Genomic DNA, 21,807 nt, shown 5'->3' with positions numbered 1-21,807 from the left:
TTGGATTTCCATCAAAAGGTATAATGTGAAGTTATCGTCTAGTACGTAATAGTTTGTATGTACATATGTACATACAGTACTTACTACGCGTCGGTAACAACCTTGAGCTCGTTGTGGGTGCCTGCTGTCTGGTCTTTGCAGAAAATTGTAAGGTTTTCCCCGCAAAGTTATCATTTTTGCTTTTTTTCAGTGGCTGCTAGTCGTTTTTTTATTAATTTAATCTAACTTTACGCCTAGGCTGTTTTTGTTCCCAACGTATTGAACATTTTTTTAATCTGCTGTAGTGTTTGGCCTGGACTAAAAAAGTGCTATTACTACTACTAGGCCTAAACTTGTTCGGCCTAGGCCTGTTTAGTTTCTGCAAGTTGGGCTATAAAAAATTACAACTTTAACCTACCGGTACGCCTACATGTATGTCGCATTTTTAAAAAAAGGACAAATTTTGGCAAATTATTATTGGTTAATTTTTATGTGGGACCTTATTTTCTCTATGTTACAATAAACATTCCCACGTACATGTAAAGTGACAAAGGGAGGGCCTGTTTTTCTAGCAAGTACACTACTTTTCTGGTTCACGAATGATGAAGAAATGCAAGTATTGTGATGGCGTCACTACCATACTAACAAGGTGACACCCTTCCCCTGGCTGATGATGGGGTGCTTCAATTTCAAGCGAGTACAGAAGTTCAGCAGGTTTATGAACTTCAGTAGCCAGACAGCACACACTAAAGTTTGGGGCAAAATGGAATTAGGGGCCTATTAATTTTGGAGAATCTCCAAAGTCCATCCTGACCATCGTGGCTATGTTCGTACATGTTGATGCTATTCTATTAAGAGTCTTTTTCATTACACTTCCTCTGGCATCACTGCACTTGGGAAGTCCTCTGAAATTCTCACACAACGTGATATCCACATTTGGAAATTGTCCAATTGCCTGTGTTGTTGTTTGTTCATGTTATACTCATGTATGCTTGATTTTTGATGTAAAGGGAAGCATGCTGGGTAAATGCTAACTTTTTGTCATCTTGAAGGTTTATCTTCCAGTGTTGTTACATCTCCTACTAGTTCCTGTACTTGTGGTTAGTCTTGCTTATCATGTGTGTTGGTTTGAGATGAGTAGCAATGACGGCAAGAAGACTCGAAGTTTTCGCAGCCTCAGTTTCAGGAGCTCCAAAAGTAAGTAGAGATCTCTCATTGGTTGCCATCTTTGTAGGAAAATTGCAAGTGCGTATGTATGACATAAACAAGTGCAGGTGCGCACAGTGTGCAAAATGTTTGAAACTCGCGCACGTGCTGATCAAAACGTGTTCAAAATATGGGGCAGTCAATGCGCGTCACGCGAGTTTAAGAAAGAAATTGCTAATGCACGTAGCAATATGTAGGAAGTCATGTCATTTGAGAGAGACCTACATTCTTCCAAGAGCATGACTCCTGTACAGGATTGTATTTTTAGGCTTTGCAGAACTGTTATTTGTTTGTGTGATCCCCAAAGCCAGCTGATGCATTGATTACCTGTCGTTTGATCAATAATCCGACATCGTTTGCTCTTTCTGTTCTTTGGTCCCTGTCCAATTCATCAAGCTTTGCTTTATTTCAACATAGGATCTGGATTTGTATTACTCTGAAAAGGTTTAAGGCCCTGCATAATGTTGTACTGTATCTTTTCAAAACAGAGTTGTGTAGTTACATGGATTGATTTTAGAATTCCACTGAAGTGTCAATTAGACAATGTCATTGTTATTATTCCATTCTTTATTACAAGGATTTATTGCTACTGAGTTTCCTTCCAATCTCACGAGCATTTCCTTCCTTGTAATCTTGCCAGTGAGTTCACTGTGACGGTATACACTGATCAATACAATTAATGACTCATAAAGAGCAACAAGGAAAAGAAATAAACAAATTGAAATGTACCTTTTGTATTGTACAAGTTGACATGTACCTACTTTAGTACATGTACTGGTGTGTAATTAAGGCCATAGGTCTGCAAAAACAACATGAGACCTGAAACCTTACATGTAAGAAGCGCCACATGCGCTATGAAATACTTTTACTTTTCATAACTCTTATTTTATTTCCGTTAATGATGCGAAGGATTAGTCCAAAGCTTCCTTGGCACTGTAGCTCGTAAGCCTGAAGAAACCTGTAGAGAAGAGACATTGAGAAGCAGTAACAGTTTAAGAGGTGGGAGGAAAACCCCAGAGGAATATTCTGGGTTAAACCCACAGAATCTGCAAGGGACTGAAGACCCAATCCACATGTGGACAGGGCTGGGAACCAAACCTAGACCGCAGAGGTGTAAGGCGAAAAAAGAACCACTTTTCCGACCTGACTGCCCAACATGAACATACGTGTACATGTATTATGCAAGTTACTGTTTATAAACTGTCTATGGATCAAATTTGAATCAATATCAAGCAACTACATGAACATGTACGGGGCATAAAATGTCGCAAATTCAAATGAGCTACCTGGTACATTTACACATGTGCATGTACAGTAAGCAAAAATTAGTTTGAACCGATAAGCAGCAGTGCTTGTATTCAAAAGAAAAGGAATTCAAATGACATTGATCTGTGAAACTACTGGTATTTGTGCTAAGTGTTTTCAGTCGGAAGCAATATTTGTCATGCTACTTAATCCATACTTGATGTACTTACATTAGCTAGGCCTGACAGGGATATACACTGTACATGTTTGTGCATGGTTTACTGTATGTACCAGGTATCGTCGAATTTCAACCATGTCTATTTAATAGAATGCCAAATGCATTCAAAGATCTTTTTTGCATCTGTTTTACGTCAGGTGTGTTTTCTTTGCATTGCAAGTGCCTGAGAAACTTTTTAAAGGAATGTACAAACCAGTGTGGATGGAAAAAATGTCTCATGAAATCTAATCAAATATTTTTTCGATGGTCGATCGTTTAGACAAGAAGAAGAAGTCTTCTAGTGACACAGTAGATGGCTCAACAGCACCACAGCATTATCGACACTCTGTATCAGGTGGGTCAAAGGTCAATAGAACAGCTTCCTGTTCCATTCTGTATCATGGTGAAATATGAGAAGACTGGTTTAACAACTAGCCTTCAAGGAGGGGTTTTTGCTTCTAATTGGTTTTGCCCTTGTCGCAATGGTAGTAATCCCAGGCTATTGCCAACAAGTCTGTCCTTCAATGTGCATCTGTAGGTGTGCATGCTCATGTATAAATTTATGTGTCAGACAGGATTAGTGTATGTTTATTGCATTGTAAATGTACATGTTTGTGGGCCTTCACCCCTTGCCTCATTTATGTCTATAGACCAAATGTGAGCTGATATGCAGTTACATTTGCACTCCAAGAAATGTTTCAATAATAAGCATTGCAAATCTAGCTTGACTAGCAAAGACATATTCAAAGCTACAATGTACCATCTGATGCACTCATTTACTTCATTCTTTAATTGGCATTTCTCTTTGCCGATCAACATTTGCATTATCCAGTGTTTCCCTTTTAGTGCTTCTGGCTTCAAGGTTGACTGACACAAGAACAGGAAACAAAGGGTAACGTTTGAGTCTTGTCATATTTCCTTTTGGCAGAGTTCACCAACAACAACAATTTCACCAGCAAGTCGACCCCTGTATGCACAGTTATTGCCACTCACTCGTTCACAGCAATTCTGCCCTGCGACCTGTCCTTTAACCAGGGTGATCGCATTGACGTCCTGACAAGGACTAATACTTGCTTTGATTGGTGGGAAGGCCGGATGAATGGACGAACTGGAATCTTCCCTGCAAATTATGTCAAGGTTTTGGATTAATCTTAGGAACAAGGGGATATTTGAAGACAAGAATGCAAAGACTCAGTACACATACTAAGCAGACAGTGATTTAGTGAAATTTGCTCACCAAGCTGAAATACATATCAAAATGTCACAAATACCAAAAGTGTACTTCATCTTTTGGTAGCTATATGTAACCTGAATCTAGTCAGCCAATACTTTACATCAGCCAATGAAATTGGTTGATCAATGTCAGTTATAGATAAAGGAGTTTTGTTTGTTATTATGTAGGCATGACTGATAAACTTCAAAAGTTCCCATCAGTTATTGTAATGTAAGGCCACTTTGAGTCTAAATATTGTGATAGTGTAAAGTTTTATGAAATTGGTGGGCCTAAACAGAAAGTGACACACTGCTGAAGGTTAGAGTGAGATAGAGTTGTTCATTTTTGTCTCCATCCTTCCCATGATGCTTTGCCATGATTGTGGTTGTCATGGTATCCGTTGAACGGATTATTGTATTGTTTGCCAATTTTCTTGTTTTCTTTTGACTGAGTCATGCTGCCTTTCCATGCTGGCGTGGGAAGACAAAATGTCAAAAATTGAAATTTACCAAATCTGCTTCCAGAGAAATTAGGTGATAATTGATGTAAGATTGGAACTTCCCATTATAACAATGTTTGCAATGAGCCACCTGACTACATATGCCACTGAATTTTAATGAAAGCATAGCACCCTGAAAACCTACAAGAAACTTCACCCCTTTGTTGGTAATATTATGGTAAAGATGTTACTACAGTAGCCCTGTCAAAGTCTCTCCCATCATTTTATCTAGCTGTTGCAGATGAGTTACCAGTTTGGTCACAGTTCCTTTCACAAGACAAATCACAAGTAACCAGATAAACGATGACAAGAGAGTGCTTTTGTCACAGCTTGATAGTTTGTGAAACTGGATAACTTATGACAGACTTGCTACAATGCTGTCTTGTTAGTACAACCCAATCTGGGAAATGGCCAGAAGCATTCAAATGACAACTGACACATGTGAATAGAAAGATAAAAAGCATCTAACACGAGTGACAGATTATAATTTTCAAAAGTGCCCCAAAACAAACCACTTAGATGCCTGTTTTTTAAGTCTATGGTGGTTTATAATTAAATCTAACAGTACATCTCTATTGCTCAAACAATCAGCACCATATTATTGGATACACGGCTCCGACGACATCCTCATGAAATAAGAGTATTACAGTATGCGTTTGTTTATCTTATTCAATGTCTCATCTATGAGCAGATACTAAGATCTTTTCCTCAAAGTCAGTACAAGTATTTGTTACAACACCTCAAAAAGCTATGAGGAAAGCTGCACCCATTTTGATAAGGTAATAGCTTGCATTTTCTTCACTTATTTTGATGAGGTAATGCATACTAAGGATGACTGTAAAATCATATTGAAATCAGAGGATTGGAGACTGTTGGGCTATAAACAAAGATTTGGTTATCACAAAAGTGGAAATTTTATAATTTATTTCAAGTATCAAGACATTTGTTTAAATTCTTGAAAACGTTTGGCATATTTTAAGAGAAATTTTTTAAGAGGGGGCAGGAAATTTCCAAGTTCCACAGATGAAAACTTTCTATTGCTTGTATTTTGGCCTGATTGTTCATGGACAAAAAAAGTACATGTATGTCATATTGTTTTTATGCAGTCCATGAAAATTGGAGTAACTCATCAATCTGATCATTTAGTTTGATTGACTTGCTTAGCCATTTCCTGTACTTTTGTCATTTTACAGTTAGTTATTAGGACGTTTGGCTTCAGCTTGTAGGAAATCTTCATTTTATTCCCCTTTCCCAAATACACCATAGCCGCACAAATAGATTGTGTTTAGTATTACTGGTTGAAGTGTGTTGAGGTGGTGAGGGATTTGGGTGAAAAATTCCTCGCATTGTTTGCAATTTAGTGTGATTTATGTTTTGGCTCATTTGATAGATTGTTTCATACTCGTATAATTTCTTTTGCTTTGTTCTGTTTTCATTTGAAATATCCATTTTTTGGAGGGGAATTTCTTCTCCCGTTTTTCACTCTGAAATGAAACACAAAGTGCTTGTGTTACCGTTCTGCCTTTTACTGTGCCTTAAAAACATTGAAACGCTTGTGTTGTCATATTGCCCAAAGGAATACTTTGCTCTCTTTATATTTTTATGCATTTTTGTCAAATTTGAGGTTCTTTTTGGGTGCTGTTATATTTTTGCATAGTGAAATTTATTACCAACTGCAAATTCTAGGCGTAGAAAAGCTGTCACTTTACCAAAAAGCTGCTTAATGTTTATTTTATGCATGGTTAGAAGTTTGGACTAAAAAAGGACAGAGAATATGAGAACTTTAAGCAAAGATATATCTTTTTGGAAAATTAATTTTGTATAGTCGTGTTTGGTAACTGTATGTATATATTTGCCAACGTTTCTTTCGGACAATTCTTTGTACTTAATAATCAGTACAACTAAATAAGAAACAATTTCCAATAAAATACGTTCAGTACTTGAAGAATTTAAAGTATGTCACTTTGTTGTCCGTGAGATTTTTTATTAACCAATTATTGATTATAATAAAATGCACTTGCAGTTAGTACCAGTAAATAAGACCGCATTGATTCGACTAAGGCAGGATGTCACCCAATTGTTCAATTGCACACCCTGCATTTGGGGCAGAATCTTCTGTGTGCAGGTTTGATCTTGACGTTTATTGTGACAGATCACCAGGATTATAGACACGCCTGGAAGGGTGGAATGGTCAGCAAATAATTAGCCAAACGTTTTCTTTGATCAGAGAGCTAGGCCGTAGCGTGGTTTGATATAGTTCAGAGCAATTAATGTGTATTTAAAACTAGTTGACGCATTCAGTTTCATTCCAGTGACTGCAAGCACTGGGGAGGTGTTATCTCTAGAAACACAATGTTTACGTACGCGTATTGTTTGCAAAAGGAAAACTAAAACGATAAGTCTCATTATGTATGCGAAGGGACGCTATGCGGTGGGCCTGCTGCAATACGTGCATTCTTTGACTTAAGGCGCGCGTGCATTTTGGCAAATCACGGCATCCTATTGGTTGAAGAGGCAGATAACGCGCGCGTACCACCTGTCCACAAGCGTAATCCGAGTCAGCTACTGCCCGCATGCAGCCGGCTTCCACTTCCAGTCGCCAGATAGGCTAGCTACTCAAAATTATCAGATGAGTTAATGTCTTTACGCGCAATTATTATGTACCTGTCAGTTAATTTAATTTGAATGCTGCTTGATATATTGCTGCCGTCGGGATACAAAATTACTTCTTAGGCACGCATAAATTACAGCATATGATATTCCTTATTATCCGGGATTGTTCGGTTTCTTTTTATGTTAAATTCACTTCAATATATTATATTTTGAATAAAATTTTACGTTACCAGTTTTTGTTCTTAAGAAACACTTTAGCAGAATAACTGAATAAACATTTCGAACTTTCGTCAATTCCCGACACTATGCATGATTTGGAAACAGGATGGGAATATTCTTTCCTTCCTCCACCTTTTGTTAATATGATACAAGATAAGGGCAAAGAATGGGGCCAACAGGGTGTGCCCGCCCCCATCCCCCAAAAAAGGCCCCGAAAATTCATTTGAAATCAGTCGTAAAATGTAACGTCACCCTCAGAGAGGCCGAAAAAGTGAGAGCAAAACTTTTCAAATGTTAGCCCCCCCCCAAAAAAAACTGGTTTGGCCCCCGTCCCCTGAAAATTGGGTTCTGAATCTGCCGTTGCTGTTCGGCAGTTCCAGCCCGTGTTCACTTTGGAAAAGTTATCTCCCCATGGCCGGCCATGGACCGAACTTTGTAAGTGCCGCCCTCTTGCGTTCTTTGTGTTATCCTAGACTGGTGCTTAGGCCGAATTAGGAATTTGACATAGAGTAGGCTTAGGAATCAGACAAGTGTTATAAAAAGCGGATTTTTCAAAGTTTGCCGTGGTGGTAGAACTAGAAGTTTAAATAGAACCAAAGATTGTATAGCGCGGCGCTATACAACCTTTGGTTAGAACCGGAACCATACATAGACTGAAAGCTAGACATGCTAGACCAAGGAACAGATCTAGATTGAATAAAGCCGTAGGCTAGCTATAGGCCTATGTACGTCACTGTTTAGAAGATTGTGCAACAAGAAATGACAGGAATCTAAAATGGATGGCAGAGAACCTACTAGTGTTGGTATATTTAGGCGTCAGAATCTGTCTCATCGAGGGAGATACAAAGATGAAAACGCGTCGTCTACGACAAAATCGAAGGCAAAGTACAAATTAATGACATGAATGATGAATGATCAAATGATGCAGCTAGGCCTACATACATCTACGTAGTTACACTGTCGTGATTTGTAGGCCTACTTTCCCTGGCCTTGGTTTGGTCAGATGATGGTGCATTTTAATGGGTCGGCTATCCATAATTCCAGTTTTTAGTGCAATTATTTGTATGTAGGCGTATGCTGTTAGCTGGTTAGTGTATCAAGCATGTCAAGTGTAGCTTTACTCTGTCTACATGGATGGCCAGTGTCTGATTTTTCGTGGGACTGAAAAAATTTCTGAAAGAGTTCCATGTACGGACCCCAGTACCCGTTAACCATCAGAAATCAAAAACTCGTCTAGAAAAGTTCATTTTATGAATATGAGGGAAAATTTCCGAGTTGTTTACTTACATTTGTTACAATCATGACAATGTAGATAACACTTTTAAAATGTTTCAGACCAGTCTTGTAAAGTTGTAGGGTTTGTGCACAGTGTGTTACATGTAAGTGGCGCCTGCACATGGAACTCTTTCCAAAATTTCCTTCAACATGATCAGTGACACTCAGTGTTCACACTAGGCCTGCCACTATTGCATGTGATAGATTGTTGTTAGTGGTTTCGTTCGTTTTGTTCTATAAGTTATAACTTCTAACATGTCTAATGTTTGCTTGACATTGCTTGTACTCCTGCTCTCAACATGCCTAAGCCTAATGCTGACGTGTCATGGTGACTTTCTATGTTAGGGCAGGGGATTACTCAATCTAATTAGGACAAATGTAGCTGTAGGATCCAGCAGGTTCAGTTTATGGGAGGTATTTCAATTTATTGGAAGAAAGGAAATATTAAAAAAAAATGGTGTAATACATGTATCTGAACATGAATATGGCACTTGAGGTTATCGTGACCATCATTCTTGCCTTTACATATTAATCACTAGGCCACACGGTCACATACCGGTACATGTACGTTTATGTGCACGGTGTAATATATATATGCGATGTATTCATTATTAAAAAATATAATATACATGTTACGTACGTACATGTATGGCCATGTGCCGTGCTATCTAAAACAGAAAATAGAATGGGACTATTTTAGGGCAAAATACTGTATACATGTACGTTTCACTCATGTGTTATGGAAGGCTCTACACTGAAGTTTAATTGTGAAATTTCTTTAATTTTATTCTTTTCAGATGCCAACTATTGAAGACTTCACCATTCTCAAACCCATAAGCAAAGGAGCGTTTGGGTAAGTACATGTGTGTTGATACATCTGCAGTGCTAACGGTGCATGTACGCTGTACATATATGGGTGATTCCAGGAATTAGGAGTCCAAAAGTGTGACATTTTTGTGTCCCTGTTACATCTGACCTTTGTTATTTGACATTGAACTTCGAAATTGATTTCAAACTATTACTATTTGTTTGGCAGGTAATTTGCATTAATTCATCACTCTTGTGGAAATTAGAAAATGTGTTCTGAACTTACAAAAATCATATGTCAGATGTGACAGGGACACCCCAAACAATGGACCCCTAATTTCTGGAATTACCCATACAAGAAAACATCACAAGCAGGGCCTATAGGACTAAGAGCATGGTACATGTACATGTACACGTTGAGTTAATCAGAAAACTAAATGAGAATTCAGACCCTTTTTTGGTGACAGGTTCATTATACGTGTACATATATACGTTTATAAATGTGTCTTTCAGGAAAGTCTACCTTGGAAAACGAGCAGACAGAGAGGACCTCTATGCCATCAAAGTAATGAAGAAATCTGAGATGTTACACAAGAATATGGTCCAGCAGGTGACTGCCGAGAGAGATGCGCTGGCTTTGTCTAAGAGTCCCTTCATTGTCAGATTATTCTACTCCATCCAAACAACAAAATTCATTTACTTGGTGAGTATTTGGGCACGCACTTGTTAGTCAAATGTACTTGGTTATGTGGACTATGCACCTACTGAAACACAGATGTACAGATGTAGATGTTATGGGGACCAGAAAATGCTATGCTGACACCTTTTTGTCCCAACAATGCAGCTGTTACTTTCAAACAAATCATAGATTAGAAGTATTACACCTTCACCCCTTACCCACAAGACATGTGATCTTAAGTTACCCAACCACCACTTCATTACTTGTACAGTCTACATGTCTTGGGCTGTAAAGTTTTCATTTTCTTTCTTTCAAACTGACAGTGAATAATAGCAGGTGATTCAGGGGACCAGCATGACCACCTATCAGCCACCATTACATCGTCACCAACAACATTGATATCATGCAGTGTATATTTCATTGATATGAAAGTTGTTTTTCCTTTGTAGGTGATGGAGTATTTGATTGGTGGTGATCTCAAATCTCTGCTTCATGTCTGTGGTTACTTTGATGAGTCGATGGCAGTGATGTACACAGCAGAGATTGTACTTGCCTTGGAGTATCTGCATAGCCACAGCATTATACACAGGTCAGAGGTCAAATATTAAACCAACCTCTAATCTACAGGATGCTTCCTCCATCTTTTTCTGTTCCATTCAGGCAGTTGAAGTTTAAACATTTTTCCATATCTTTGACTTACACGTATAACCCATTTGCATGCACCAAGATATAACTAACTCTTTTTCTGGTAATGTTCATTGTTTCAGAGATTTGAAACCTGACAATCTTTTGATAGCCAATGATGGCCACATCAAGTTAACTGACTTTGGACTCTCACAAATCACACTCAACAAAAGTAAGTGCATGTGTCAGTGTTGTCTTGGATCATGCAAGTCAGTGTAACACTAGTTTCTTTTGCCTTACATGCATAACAGAGTTGAATTAGCTTTACTTTAAAAGATGCCAGAATGACACGTGTAGTCGCAATGATTTTCTTTCTCTGACTTACTCTATTTGGAGTTTTACTGATCAGTTTTTATCTTCCTTTACTCTTCACACAGATGATAAATAAGAGGATCTTCAGCTGAGGAGTAAATGTTAGGTGTTTACCAAATCAAACTGCTAATAAAACTGATAAGATCATTGATGTGGACGGTGTCATCATTTTGGGTGATACATGTATATAATTTTATGTGTCCTTATTGCAGGAATCAGTGTAGCTGACATCATGAGCACTCCATCAGTTCCTAAACGTGGATCCATTGACCTCTATCGCACACCAGGCCAACTCCTCTCCCTCACAACTAGCTTTGCTTTTGTGAGTAATTGTTGGTGTCTTTTAAATTTCCACTTGAGATAAGCAATGGTGATTTCAGCTTACAATGTCAGCAGCTGTAGATTAATGTGAAATGCATCTCATCAGTTAGACTTGAAACCTCTCCTTAGATCAGCTGAGTTCTTATTTTTGCTACCCACTATTGCCTCTGGAAATGAACAAAAACAAAAGTAAATGTGCTCTCTGTCTTAGATTTAGTTTTATTTTTTTACTGACAGCTAAGATTAAGTCGCTAGTCTGATAATCATTTCTGTCAAGGTGTCAATCAGTTAATTATTTCTGTCAATGTGTCAGTCAGTTAATCATATCTTTCAAGGTGTCAATTAGTTAATCATTTCTGTCAAGGTGCCATGAAGGGCATCATGACATCTTAAAGCACATATTTGTGTTTGAATAGTTTAGTGGGATTGATATTTTGGTGTTGTACTTTTTATGTTAATTAAAATTGTCCTTTCCTTCTTCATCTTTCACAGAATCAGCCTTCCACAATGAAGAACAGATCCCAAGAATCTCCCCACTCCACACCACTCACTGCACTGGGAAACAAACCCCTGTACAGGCCACTGTCACCCCAAGAGAGACGAGATAGATCCAACAGCTACATCAGCTTGATAGAATCCCCATCCCCTGTTGCCCCTGTGATAAATGTGACTGATGATGAATCCAGGTCAAAGGTTACTGAAAAATCACATGTGAAAGGTCATGAGGGTGAGGTTGAAGAACCAAGTCAAGGCAAACAGGTTGACAGTGTTTCAGGTGTGAAGGGTCACCGTCTAGAGAAGGAGAATAGAGTGGGGCTTATAGAGACACCACTTAATACAGGAAGTAGGCGGAGACTAGGAAAGGGGAAGGAGGGTGTGGCTGGGAGTGGATCTTTCCCTATTGCTAAGAGGTACCTTGGTGAGAGTTCAGTGGCACCTGTAATGAACTTGGCCTTTGAGCATGCTGAGAGTAAAACCTCACTGACAGCATCACCTGATCTAGGGTATGATAGTAGAAGTTCACCTAGGAGCAATGATGGGTCATCTTGTGGTAGAGTCAGTGGTTTAGAAGCTGGTAGTGATGGCAAAGTTGTTAAACACGCACCAAGTCCAAAGACCATCACATCATCTACTCCACTAACTTCTCCCAACCTTGCTGGAGATCAACACTCTACACCTGATGGGGTTGGACACCTGGATGCTTCTAAGTCACCAAAGGTATCAACTGCAGATTGTAATGATGGAGGGTCAAGCTCTCATTCTAAGAGAACATACAGCACTGACAGCGATGAGTTTGAGTCACGTAAGAGTCCTGAAATTACTCGTGGAAGGATGTTAAGCTTTGGATCTAGTGATATGCCTCGACCGCTTGGTACAGGTGCAAGGAAACGCAAATACTCCCAGTTATCAGAAATTAGTCCTGTTGGGGAAAGAGAGATTGTCATAGGGGAAAGGCATACAGGCTTGACCATGGAAGTCAGCGTCATGGGACTTGCTGGGTCTATCCCAAGTAATGATGCAGCCAATAGATCAATATCATCAAGTCTGACATCTTCACTCAATGAAAGTCTTGAAGAGTCTTCAGACATCAGTAGGTGTTCAGACAGTGCAACTGACATCAAAGCTAAGAGAACGAAGCGTAATGTTAGCTTTGACTTAGAAGGTGGACGTGAAGAGTTGACAGCACCATTGTTAGTACGTCCTCGACTGAACACATACCTGGAGCAAACAGCTAAGATGGAAACATTTCAAGAGGAGAAATCATTGGATCAATCAGATGGCAGTATGGATGAGAACGATGAACACTCTACCAATCAATTACCACATCTACCTATGTCATGTGATAATGACGTCATCGCAGATTGGGCTGATAAGAAGCCAACCAGGACCCCTTACAGGGTAAGTTAATGTTCTGCTTTAAATGATCCATGAACTGTAACAAAGGAGAAATTTATGAATTACCGTACTATTATAGGGGACAGGTTTATATAGAGATTCTGGGATTAACAGGTGTCGTGTACCTGACCAAAAACATAAATGGGAAACATGATTCATGTACATGGAAGTCTTCTAGTGTTTCAAAATTTGGTTTAGTCGTACATGCATTGTTTCTCCACTTGTCAATGTTGCCTTTGCACACAGTCTCACAGTGCAACACCAGCTGCAAGTAAATCCACCTTCAAGACCCCAGCACATACCTCCTTCCGAACCCCAGCTTGCACCCCATACAGGACCCCTAAGAGTGTGCGCAGAGGACCTCCCCCAGACGTGGCCCACCCTGAAAGAATTCTAGGTACTCCGGATTATCTAGCACCAGAATTACTACTCCGGAAACCACATGGTGAGTTCCGTTGTTAGCCATTGATCTACATGCACAATGTATGTTCATTCAGCAGAATTACATGTACTCTTTGCTTATGTGTGCTTCAAGAAGCTTCTGAATATGATCCCACGTAGCCAAGTTTTGTTTTTGGATTGACAGGTGTTGGCGTGGATTGGTGGGCTTTGGGTGTGTGTTTCTTCGAGTTCTTGACTGGCATACCACCATTCAACGACCAGACACCAGACCTGGTCTTCCAGAATATCCTGAACAGAGGTAGTCTCCAGTTTGGATTTGTATTCCCCTGGAAATTTGGGCAACCAATTGTACTTGAAAATGCTTAACTGCTTTCATTTAAGCTGTGCAATTAAAGGCAATAAAGTTGTGGGACCAACCGACGTACTGCACAGGTGTGCAATAAACCTACCTGCATGCGCACTCAATGTAAGAAAAACATTTTGTGCAACAGGGTGATGGCTTAAACCATATGATTCATTTGTACTTAAGAACAATCACAGACTGAGAGATTTTAAACTGGCATTGTCATGTAAAGTATGCAACAAGCATTGAATAGTAGAACCTGCTTACTATAATGAAAGTGGGTCTGTGTTATCATTGAGTGTCTTATCACTAATGCTGCTTGCACCATTGATTTATTCAAGTCATCATATTGCTATGGTTACGCTTTTAGACATTCCATTGCCAGAGGGGGAAGAGGCTTTGTCCAGCAATGCTTTGGATGTAATTGAAGTCATTACATTGCTATGGTTATGCTTTCAGATATTCCTTTGCCAGAAGGGGATGAGGCTTTGTCCAGCAATACTTTGGATGTTATTGATCGTCTTCTTACCATGGACCCTGAGCAAAGGGCTACAGCAAAGGGTAGGTAGAGTCTGCATTGGGTCATGTTGTCTGTGGCTATGGCTACTCTCTGCAGCATACTAATGGCAAATGTTTATAGACCAAGCCTCAAGAGTCTTCAAGATATCAATTCAGATGCAGCTGTGTGCCTAAAAACTGTGCTTCAAGAAAAGAATGATTGGATGTTTGAAAGTGTGTGAACTGTTATGCCGACATACAAGTAATGCGTTGCAAAATGCCTCAAACTAAAACCACTGCTCAACTTTTACGAATGTTACAGTTCAACTTGTGTTTGGGTGGAAGTGTGAGAAATTGTGAACTTCCAAAACCTGAGATGCTGGCTTGGTGCTGAAGATTTTCACTTAAAAGGAAACTCTGTCGAAAGACACAGAAAGCATAATGCAGTTTGAATGCATGCTCAGGTCTTTCAACTCAGGAGTGAGATTTCTCAGCTTTTTAGCTGATTTCAGCTTTTCTGTTTGGGATTTCAGCTTTTTTTTGGCTCACTGGCTGTGTAGTAGTAGGAGATTTTCACAGTTCAGCTTTTTTGTCTTTTTTCAGCTGTTTTCAGCTATTTTTATCATTGGTCAATCTCATCCCTGTTTAACACACCTGTCTCTGATATTTTTGGCTGATCCCATCCCCTCAGATTTGAAGCCCCACGCTTTGTTTGACGGCATTGATTGGTCACATATCCGTGACACTGAAGCCCCTTTTATTCCAACACCAGATGACAAGACAGACACAACATACTTTGATGGTAAGTGTCAGTCGTGGATTTTAGCCATTGCATCTTGCCTTTGATGTCACAAAAAACCTGAATTTGATATCTGACAGTGTGTCTTTATGCCCTCCCCCTCGGGACATGAGGGGACTGGTTTATATTTATGCGTTTTACCTTCAAAAACAATGAGTTCTATACATTCTTCAGCCCCTGTCCAATCTCTTTCTCAAAAAATGAATATGTTTGGTGTCACTGTGGTGGCAACTTTCTTCAAACACTTGTTGGTCTTTTCTTTTTCAGCTCGGAACAATATGCAACATCTTCAGATGTCATCATTTGCACTCTGAACTCCTTAATACTCCAATTGAATGGAGGGAACATGACCTGATCAATGCAAAATGTTCTATGAATACAAGACCAACTCAAATTGTCCCTTTCTAAAAATCTCATCAGATTACTTAGCCTAGCTGTACCTGTGGATTTATAACCCAAGATGTATGACATTTCTATTCACTGATAACAATAATTACCTAAATTAGGTTATTTATGACTAGTAGATACATGTACTTGGAGAGAGAATTACATTTCATTCTACAAATGTTTGGATTTGCCAATAAACATTTTTATGCTACGGACAAATTTCGGGGGGGGGTTGTCAGGAATGACACTAGGATGTCAATAACAGGCACCAAATATATTTTTTAAATAATTTGTGATCTTTCCAATTAAAAATAAACAATTATTTACTTCTGAATTCACCAGAAAATGAATTAAGACTATAGGAGTGATTCTCTTTTGCCGCACAGCTCTGTTGCTCTAATGTTAATTAGATGTTGAGGACAGTTGCATATGAGCCAAAAAAAAGTGTTCCTGCTTGATATGGTTGATGTACATGTACCTGATTTTTTTTGAGAATTTGATAAGCAAATCTGCTTACAGTTTTTGTTAACGGTTTATTTTAAATCAAAAATGCTTCTGAAAGTACATGTAGGATTACACAGGTGTACATGTAGGCCAAAGATAAAGTAAAGGCTAAATATTTTGCAAACTGTATTTTGTAAAGATAATGCAGAAGAGTTTCAGTTTCGGTGAGTATATCATTTTTCTTTTGGTTAGAATTACCGGTACTTGAACAAGTACATGTACAATCAATTTGAAACTGAATCATTGACTCAGCATATGGTTAGTCTGCATGTGTACGTGTATATCAGTACAGTGTACATGTATATTGTATGGCTGCGGAGAGTCATCTCTATCGGGTCAAAGTTTAACCTTAACCTACATGTAAACTGCAAATACTTTCCACTGAGATGTGTACATTATTACATTTTGTCAAATGTGAGGGGAAACTATTAATTTAAGTGACAATTACGGATGTAAAGTTTTGAAATAAAAATTAGAACCAGAATCTTCAAGTGAACTTGGAATTTGCTCCATACAAACTACATATACTGTTACGTGTAGCCTTTATGGGTGATCATCCCTGTCTCGTCATGGTACAAATCAATCAACATCAAAGAAATTAAAAGAATACAGATTAAAGCAAAGAACTCAGCCGTGGTTATGGAACTTTTGGAGCATTTTTTTTTATTAAAAAAAGGCAAGTGAAGACTTCACAGGTGTACTATGGCTCTATATAAACTGCAAATGAAATTGAATATTATCACATAGTGATTCAGAACGTTCTTTTATGTCATTTAGTGCTACCTTTAGGCTTTAGGTACCTGTAGGTGTGTATATGATAAAACTCTTCAACAAGGTGAAATTTGTTCTTGTGAATGTGCATACAATGTAGGACAGGTTCTGAAATTCCATTTTATTGGTTTTTTCATACAACCTTATCAATGACTTGATGACAAGCTTTTGTAGCTTAAGTGTACATGTAACTGTATTTGGTGACATCAACATACCATCAAGCATATTTTTACAAACAGAAACTATATAACATCAGGTACTGTAAGATTTCTGTAGGAGCTTGTCATCCAGGTCATACCAGAGAGAAAGCAATTCAATTTATAAATGAATTCTGAGCACTTCAACCCATTGGGTTACCAGGCAAAACTGGGTGAGTTGACAAGGAGTGGTTTTCTCCCATTGGATATACATGTACATTACATGTGTTAGATTTTTTTAGTTCTTTCATTGTTGGTGAATAAAAACACCCGAGTTGTCTTCTACATGTATGTGCATGGATATAAGATGGCTGTGGTGTGTAAGTTCTGTTAGCTCCGTCAGACTGTAGAGAAGCTCTTATGTTCATTAACTAAGAACAAATTTAAGGTACTTTAAATCAAGGGAGCCAGTTCAGGTGTTAAGATTAACACCTTCATACACACAATTAACTACTCTCGGCGGAGTACTATTTACATATTCACTCATCATAGAGGGTGTACATTACACTCAACTTATTACCGCCATCAATTTATGCTAAGCACATTACTTTCAGCATATTACTGCAATCGGCTTATGCTAAGCACATTACTCTCAGCAATATGCTAAGCACTTTTAGTGAACAAACTCTGATTGACAGGAACATTTCAAGTTGAACAACTGTCACATGATAAGCTGTGGTCCCCTGTACCCTGGGGATGGGGTACATTACAGCTGTGGTACCCTGGGGATGGGGGTACATTACAGCTGTGGTACCCTGTACCCTGGGGATGGGGTACGTTACAGCTAGAATTGTTAATCAGATGAGTCCACAGATGAGTATGCACCTCAACCATTTAGTTAATCTAACTTTAGTTCACAATACTTGTATGTGTTCATTCTTAGTGAAACAAAATTCTTGGGCCCATTCCTATGGTTTTATTCAACAGATGTTTTCCTATTGATAGCTTCTATCTTATCAGAGATTAAACTTTTAAGCAAAATACAGAAAATGTAAACTTCAGAATCATAATGGGTTGAAAACAGAAACGCAATAAAAATAATCTAATTATTTTACTTTTGCGTAGTACTGTATTGGCAAATAGCAATTTGTACAGCAAGAAAAATACACAGTCCAGGTTTGCAATAAACATGTGAGATACAAAAATTGTCTCTCCAGTTAGAAATCCCAGTCTGATTTGTACTTGCAGCTAGCTTTTCCAGAAATTGGTGTTTTGTGTCATTTTCCTCTTGAAGTTTTCATACCACTGGTCGAGTACAGTCAGTGGCACCCAGGTGACGTCAGGTTGAGAAGTCATATGAGCTTGAGTGATGCCAAAAGATGAGGCATAATTGTAAAAGTTCTCTAACATTTTGGTTGTAAATTCAGCAAAGTTACTCATATTGGATGTCTGTAAAGAGAAACACCGAAAAAGGAAAAAAACTGGTGAAAATTTAATGCAAGGGGCTAGTTAAAGCCAAACTAGGAATTAAAACTTCTTTGTACACATGTAAAAAGGTTAACCACTTCGGGCCGGGGCATTTTTCAACGTTGAGGATGCTGGGCCGGCATGACTATCATTTTTTCCCGTTTTCAAAATCCTTCAACAATTCATCATTCCATTTAACAGTCGTTTATAGCTGCACGGAGTAATCTTCAGGCACTACTCTAAGTTGACAGGTGAGCTTCATTGACGCCCGAATATTTCAGCCAGGCCTGCAGCCTTGTAAACAGAGCCCAGATTGTGCGGTGTTATACAACTGTCTTTTGTTCACGAACCTGGCTCAGTGCACTGCTGACCTCTTTTCAATAGGGGCCAGATTAGCATGCAGCGGTGCTGTGTGGCTCATCGCTGCGGTGGTGGAGAGCTTTTGTCCCCAGTGGTAATCCGCTTGCTCTAAATACCCCAAACCCTGGTATACAGTTTCAGAATAACGCTGGATTATCACCACTTTTGAGAGTGAAAAATGCCGGTCATGCCCAGCAGCCTGGTCTTTTGTTCGGAGTACAGTCTTTTGTTACAGGGCCCTGTTTCCTTTGTCCGAGTTTGGAGACCCCGGCCACACATATAAACCATACGGCTCCGATTTCGGGGTCCCCGGCTGGTAGTGGTTAAGCCAAGGCAATTGGGCAACCTCATAAGATAATTTTTTGAAAAGGCTAAAGAAACTTTGGAACTTCTTTGATATCTCTAAACTCACCATCAAATTTGATGGTCCTGACATGGCTTAATAACTTCCTTTAAAGTCTGTGAATAAGTGTCACAAAGTAAGTGAAGAGCTACACATATGCCTCCTGGGTGTTATTGTTCAATTCTTTCCAGAGAGAGCTAAAAAGAATTAGATATTGGATGGGACCTAACCATAAACTTTGGCCCAATCTAAATATGGCAACTGAGCTGATCAGTCTCCCTTACACAGGTAACTCTGTCCTCCAATGTGGCTCCCTCCAAATGAAATGTCCACGAGTTCCTACCTGTGTGTTTTCAGCTGGTATTTGTTGAGCTATCTGAGTTATTGGTTCCACAGCAATACCAATCTGTGACATGGTGTTCATCTGTTGACCTTGTTGAATCACTTGCATGAACGGGTTGTCATTGGAAATGCTCCCTGATATACCAAAGTAAAAAATAAAGGTTAAAGAGAAATATCAGACAGGTGTACATTAGTGTCTGGTAACCAGTGAGTATTGCTGTCATAGGAATATATTTTTGCTTGTAAAGGTATGTGTAAACCATAAATGTAAATCCCACATTGAAAAAAGCAGCCAAAAAGGTCATCATTGATTCTGCACTATGAGCTCCACAGAAAAAAAAAGAGTTTCATCAAGAAACTCACAGAAGTCTTCATTTGATTGCTAGGCCTACTTATTAGAGAATATTATACCTTTCTTCAAGCCCGAAATCTTGAATATTGCGCTTGGTTTTTCATTGGTGATATACCCCAAGAATCGCCAGGCAACACCCTCTGACGATGGCCAACTAAAGTGAATAGCACCACCCATGCCATCCGGAAAAGGCATTGTACCAGTCAAGAAGACTACAATATGGTTGACGGTATCTGCATTCTCAATGTTGAAGACAAAGTGAGTTGGATCAACTTGTTGCATATCCGTCTGAACCTGCATAAAAAAGACACGACAAACAAAAAGTGATGATTGGGAAGAATATTTGACAGCACACGTGAGGCAAAAAAAGCCACTCTGAATGCCTCAGTGAATGCCTCGGTGCATATGTTGGTTTCAATTACAAGTAATTGATTAGCAATATCATGCAATCATGTTGTGCAATTAGCTGTTCCTGTACAAAATCTAGGACTTAAGGCCTACTTCCTGTTTTCAAAATAATCCTTTACAGCCATGAATTAGAAAAAAAATGGATTCCCTGATTGCAGAACTACATGTATCGGTGAATCATGCAAAAAGATCATTCAACCTGATAATTGAGCAACGGTAGGCTATGCTGTATGTACAATGTACATGTACCAAAAAGGTATGCTCGCAGTCTTTTAAATTCCACCACTTTACATTAAAAAACAGAATAATTAAAGATACAGGAAAAATTGATGCTTGCCCTAACATGTCTTAAGAATGATTGCTGCCATGGATGATTGTAACATTTTTGGGTTAAAATACATGTACATCATGTCAGTTTGACAGTTGTGTCTGAGTGGCAGACATAAATCCATTTTTTTTCTGTCCAAACTTGAACACGAACACGGGAGTTGGGTTGGCGTAATGGTTCTTTCCTAACCTTTCACCTCTGCGGTCTGGGTTCGAATCCTTGCCCAGTCCACATGTGAATTGGGTTTTCAGTCCCTACATGATTCTGTGGGTTTTACCCAGAATATTCCTCTGGGGTTTTCCTCCCACCTCTAAAACTGCAACTGCTTCTCATTGTCTCTTCTCTACAGGTTTCCTCAGGCTTACGAGCTACATGTACAGTGCCTGGGGCGTTTTTGAGGAATCCTTGGTGTCATTACCAGAAATGAATAATAATAATAACGTTTCTTCAATTCTTGAGTAAAGTGGGTTTGTTTTTTTGAATTTCACAAATCCAAAAATGTGTTTGTTTCCTACATACCACCTACATGTAGGCCTATTTTAAGTTGCTGAAATTAAAGTGTATAGTGAGGCCTAGTAAGTAATGATTTATCCCCAGATGGACTGTGGGGTCCGATGTGGGAGCGGGGAAGACATTGGACCCCACATTTCTGGGGGTAGTAATGACTGTCATCATTTGTGGTCATCATTCATATGATCATTCATTGCAGGTACATGTATCAAGCATCAAAGAAAAACCGTCTGAAATATTGTTTACTTCTAATAATTTTTGGACACATTGGTACATGTACTTGTCGTAATGGTCTTACGGCCGCAGGTACATGTACGTATTCACATGTACATCTCCAACAGCTACATGTACATGATCGTGTGTACGCGTACGTATATCGGGGAATATCGCATCACGTGAAGGTGAATGTAATACACGTCTTCACGTTCATCGTTGTCACTTGCATTATGCGTCATCATGACATTGCAAAGGCAAAGAAAATTACGATTCTCACCAGACGTCCCGCAACCAAGCAGCCAAACATGATTCCACTTTAAGCAGATATTCAACTTTCCAAGTGAATGTAGTTCATACCACAGTTTTTACATCTTTGACAAGGAAACAGAGCTGTCACTGTGTAGTGTGGCACTCGTTGATAAACAAAAGTACATGTGACAACTGACAGGTATCCTGACTCCGTTGTACGCAGAGT

The 21,807-nt window shown here is 39.0% G+C and overlaps 3 protein-coding genes across 7 annotated transcripts; 2 read left to right on the top strand and 1 right to left on the bottom strand.

The window, feature by feature from the left end:
* Positions 1 to 6,321, top strand: LOC110982352 (uncharacterized). 3 transcript variants are annotated; one of them, XM_022240691.2, is made up of 4 exons: positions 1 to 147; positions 1,032 to 1,176; positions 2,928 to 3,002; positions 3,576 to 6,321. In XM_022240691.2, the coding sequence occupies exons 1-4, from the start codon at positions 58 to 60 to the stop codon at positions 3,794 to 3,796; spliced, it is 531 nt and encodes a 176-aa protein (XP_022096383.2). In that variant the 5' UTR covers positions 1 to 57; the 3' UTR covers positions 3,797 to 6,321. The 3 variants fall into 3 exon arrangements, with proteins under 3 accessions (XP_022096383.2, XP_022096384.2, XP_086987135.1); XM_022240692.2 differs by having other exon boundaries at positions 15 to 147; positions 1,066 to 1,176; XM_087131009.1 differs by having other exon boundaries at positions 16 to 147; positions 1,045 to 1,176.
* Positions 6,322 to 7,740: 1,419 nt separating this feature from the next.
* LOC110982383 (serine/threonine-protein kinase greatwall-like) lies at positions 7,741 to 17,372 on the top strand. Of its 2 annotated transcripts, none has more exons than XM_022240750.2 (12): positions 7,741 to 8,071; positions 9,264 to 9,319; positions 9,787 to 9,976; positions 10,402 to 10,541; positions 10,720 to 10,808; positions 11,161 to 11,270; positions 11,762 to 13,168; positions 13,412 to 13,610; positions 13,752 to 13,865; positions 14,370 to 14,471; positions 15,100 to 15,210; positions 15,475 to 17,372. In XM_022240750.2, the coding sequence occupies exons 1-12, from the start codon at positions 7,967 to 7,969 to the stop codon at positions 15,519 to 15,521; spliced, it is 2,670 nt and encodes an 889-aa protein (XP_022096442.2). In that variant the 5' UTR covers positions 7,741 to 7,966; the 3' UTR covers positions 15,522 to 17,372. The 2 variants fall into 2 exon arrangements, with proteins under 2 accessions (XP_022096442.2, XP_086987335.1); XM_087131209.1 differs by having other exon boundaries at positions 7,741 to 8,076.
* Positions 16,736 to 21,794, bottom strand: hikeshi (heat shock protein nuclear import factor hikeshi). 2 transcript variants are annotated; one of them, XM_087131210.1, is made up of 5 exons: positions 21,610 to 21,794; positions 19,930 to 20,164; positions 19,520 to 19,653; positions 18,824 to 18,957; positions 18,320 to 18,455 (listed from the first exon to the last, which is right to left on the bottom strand). In XM_087131210.1, exons 1-4 carry the CDS (start codon positions 21,637 to 21,639, stop codon positions 18,829 to 18,831), a joined length of 528 nt encoding a protein of 175 aa, XP_086987336.1. In that variant the 5' UTR covers positions 21,640 to 21,794; the 3' UTR covers positions 18,320 to 18,455; positions 18,824 to 18,828. The 2 variants fall into 2 exon arrangements, with proteins under 2 accessions (XP_022096444.2, XP_086987336.1); XM_022240752.2 differs by lacking the exon at positions 18,824 to 18,957 and having other exon boundaries at positions 16,736 to 18,455; positions 21,610 to 21,789.
* Between the last annotated feature and the right edge of the window lie 13 nt (positions 21,795 to 21,807).

The sequence above is a fragment of the Acanthaster planci genome, linkage group LG21 (assembly GCF_054643075.1).
Source record: "Acanthaster planci isolate LZ-2023a linkage group LG21, COTS_SCS, whole genome shotgun sequence".
Taxonomy (NCBI): Eukaryota; Metazoa; Echinodermata; class Asteroidea; order Valvatida; family Acanthasteridae; genus Acanthaster; species Acanthaster planci.
The sequence above is the reverse complement of the archived record's forward strand: the minus strand, read 5'-3'. Positions and strand labels throughout refer to the sequence as shown.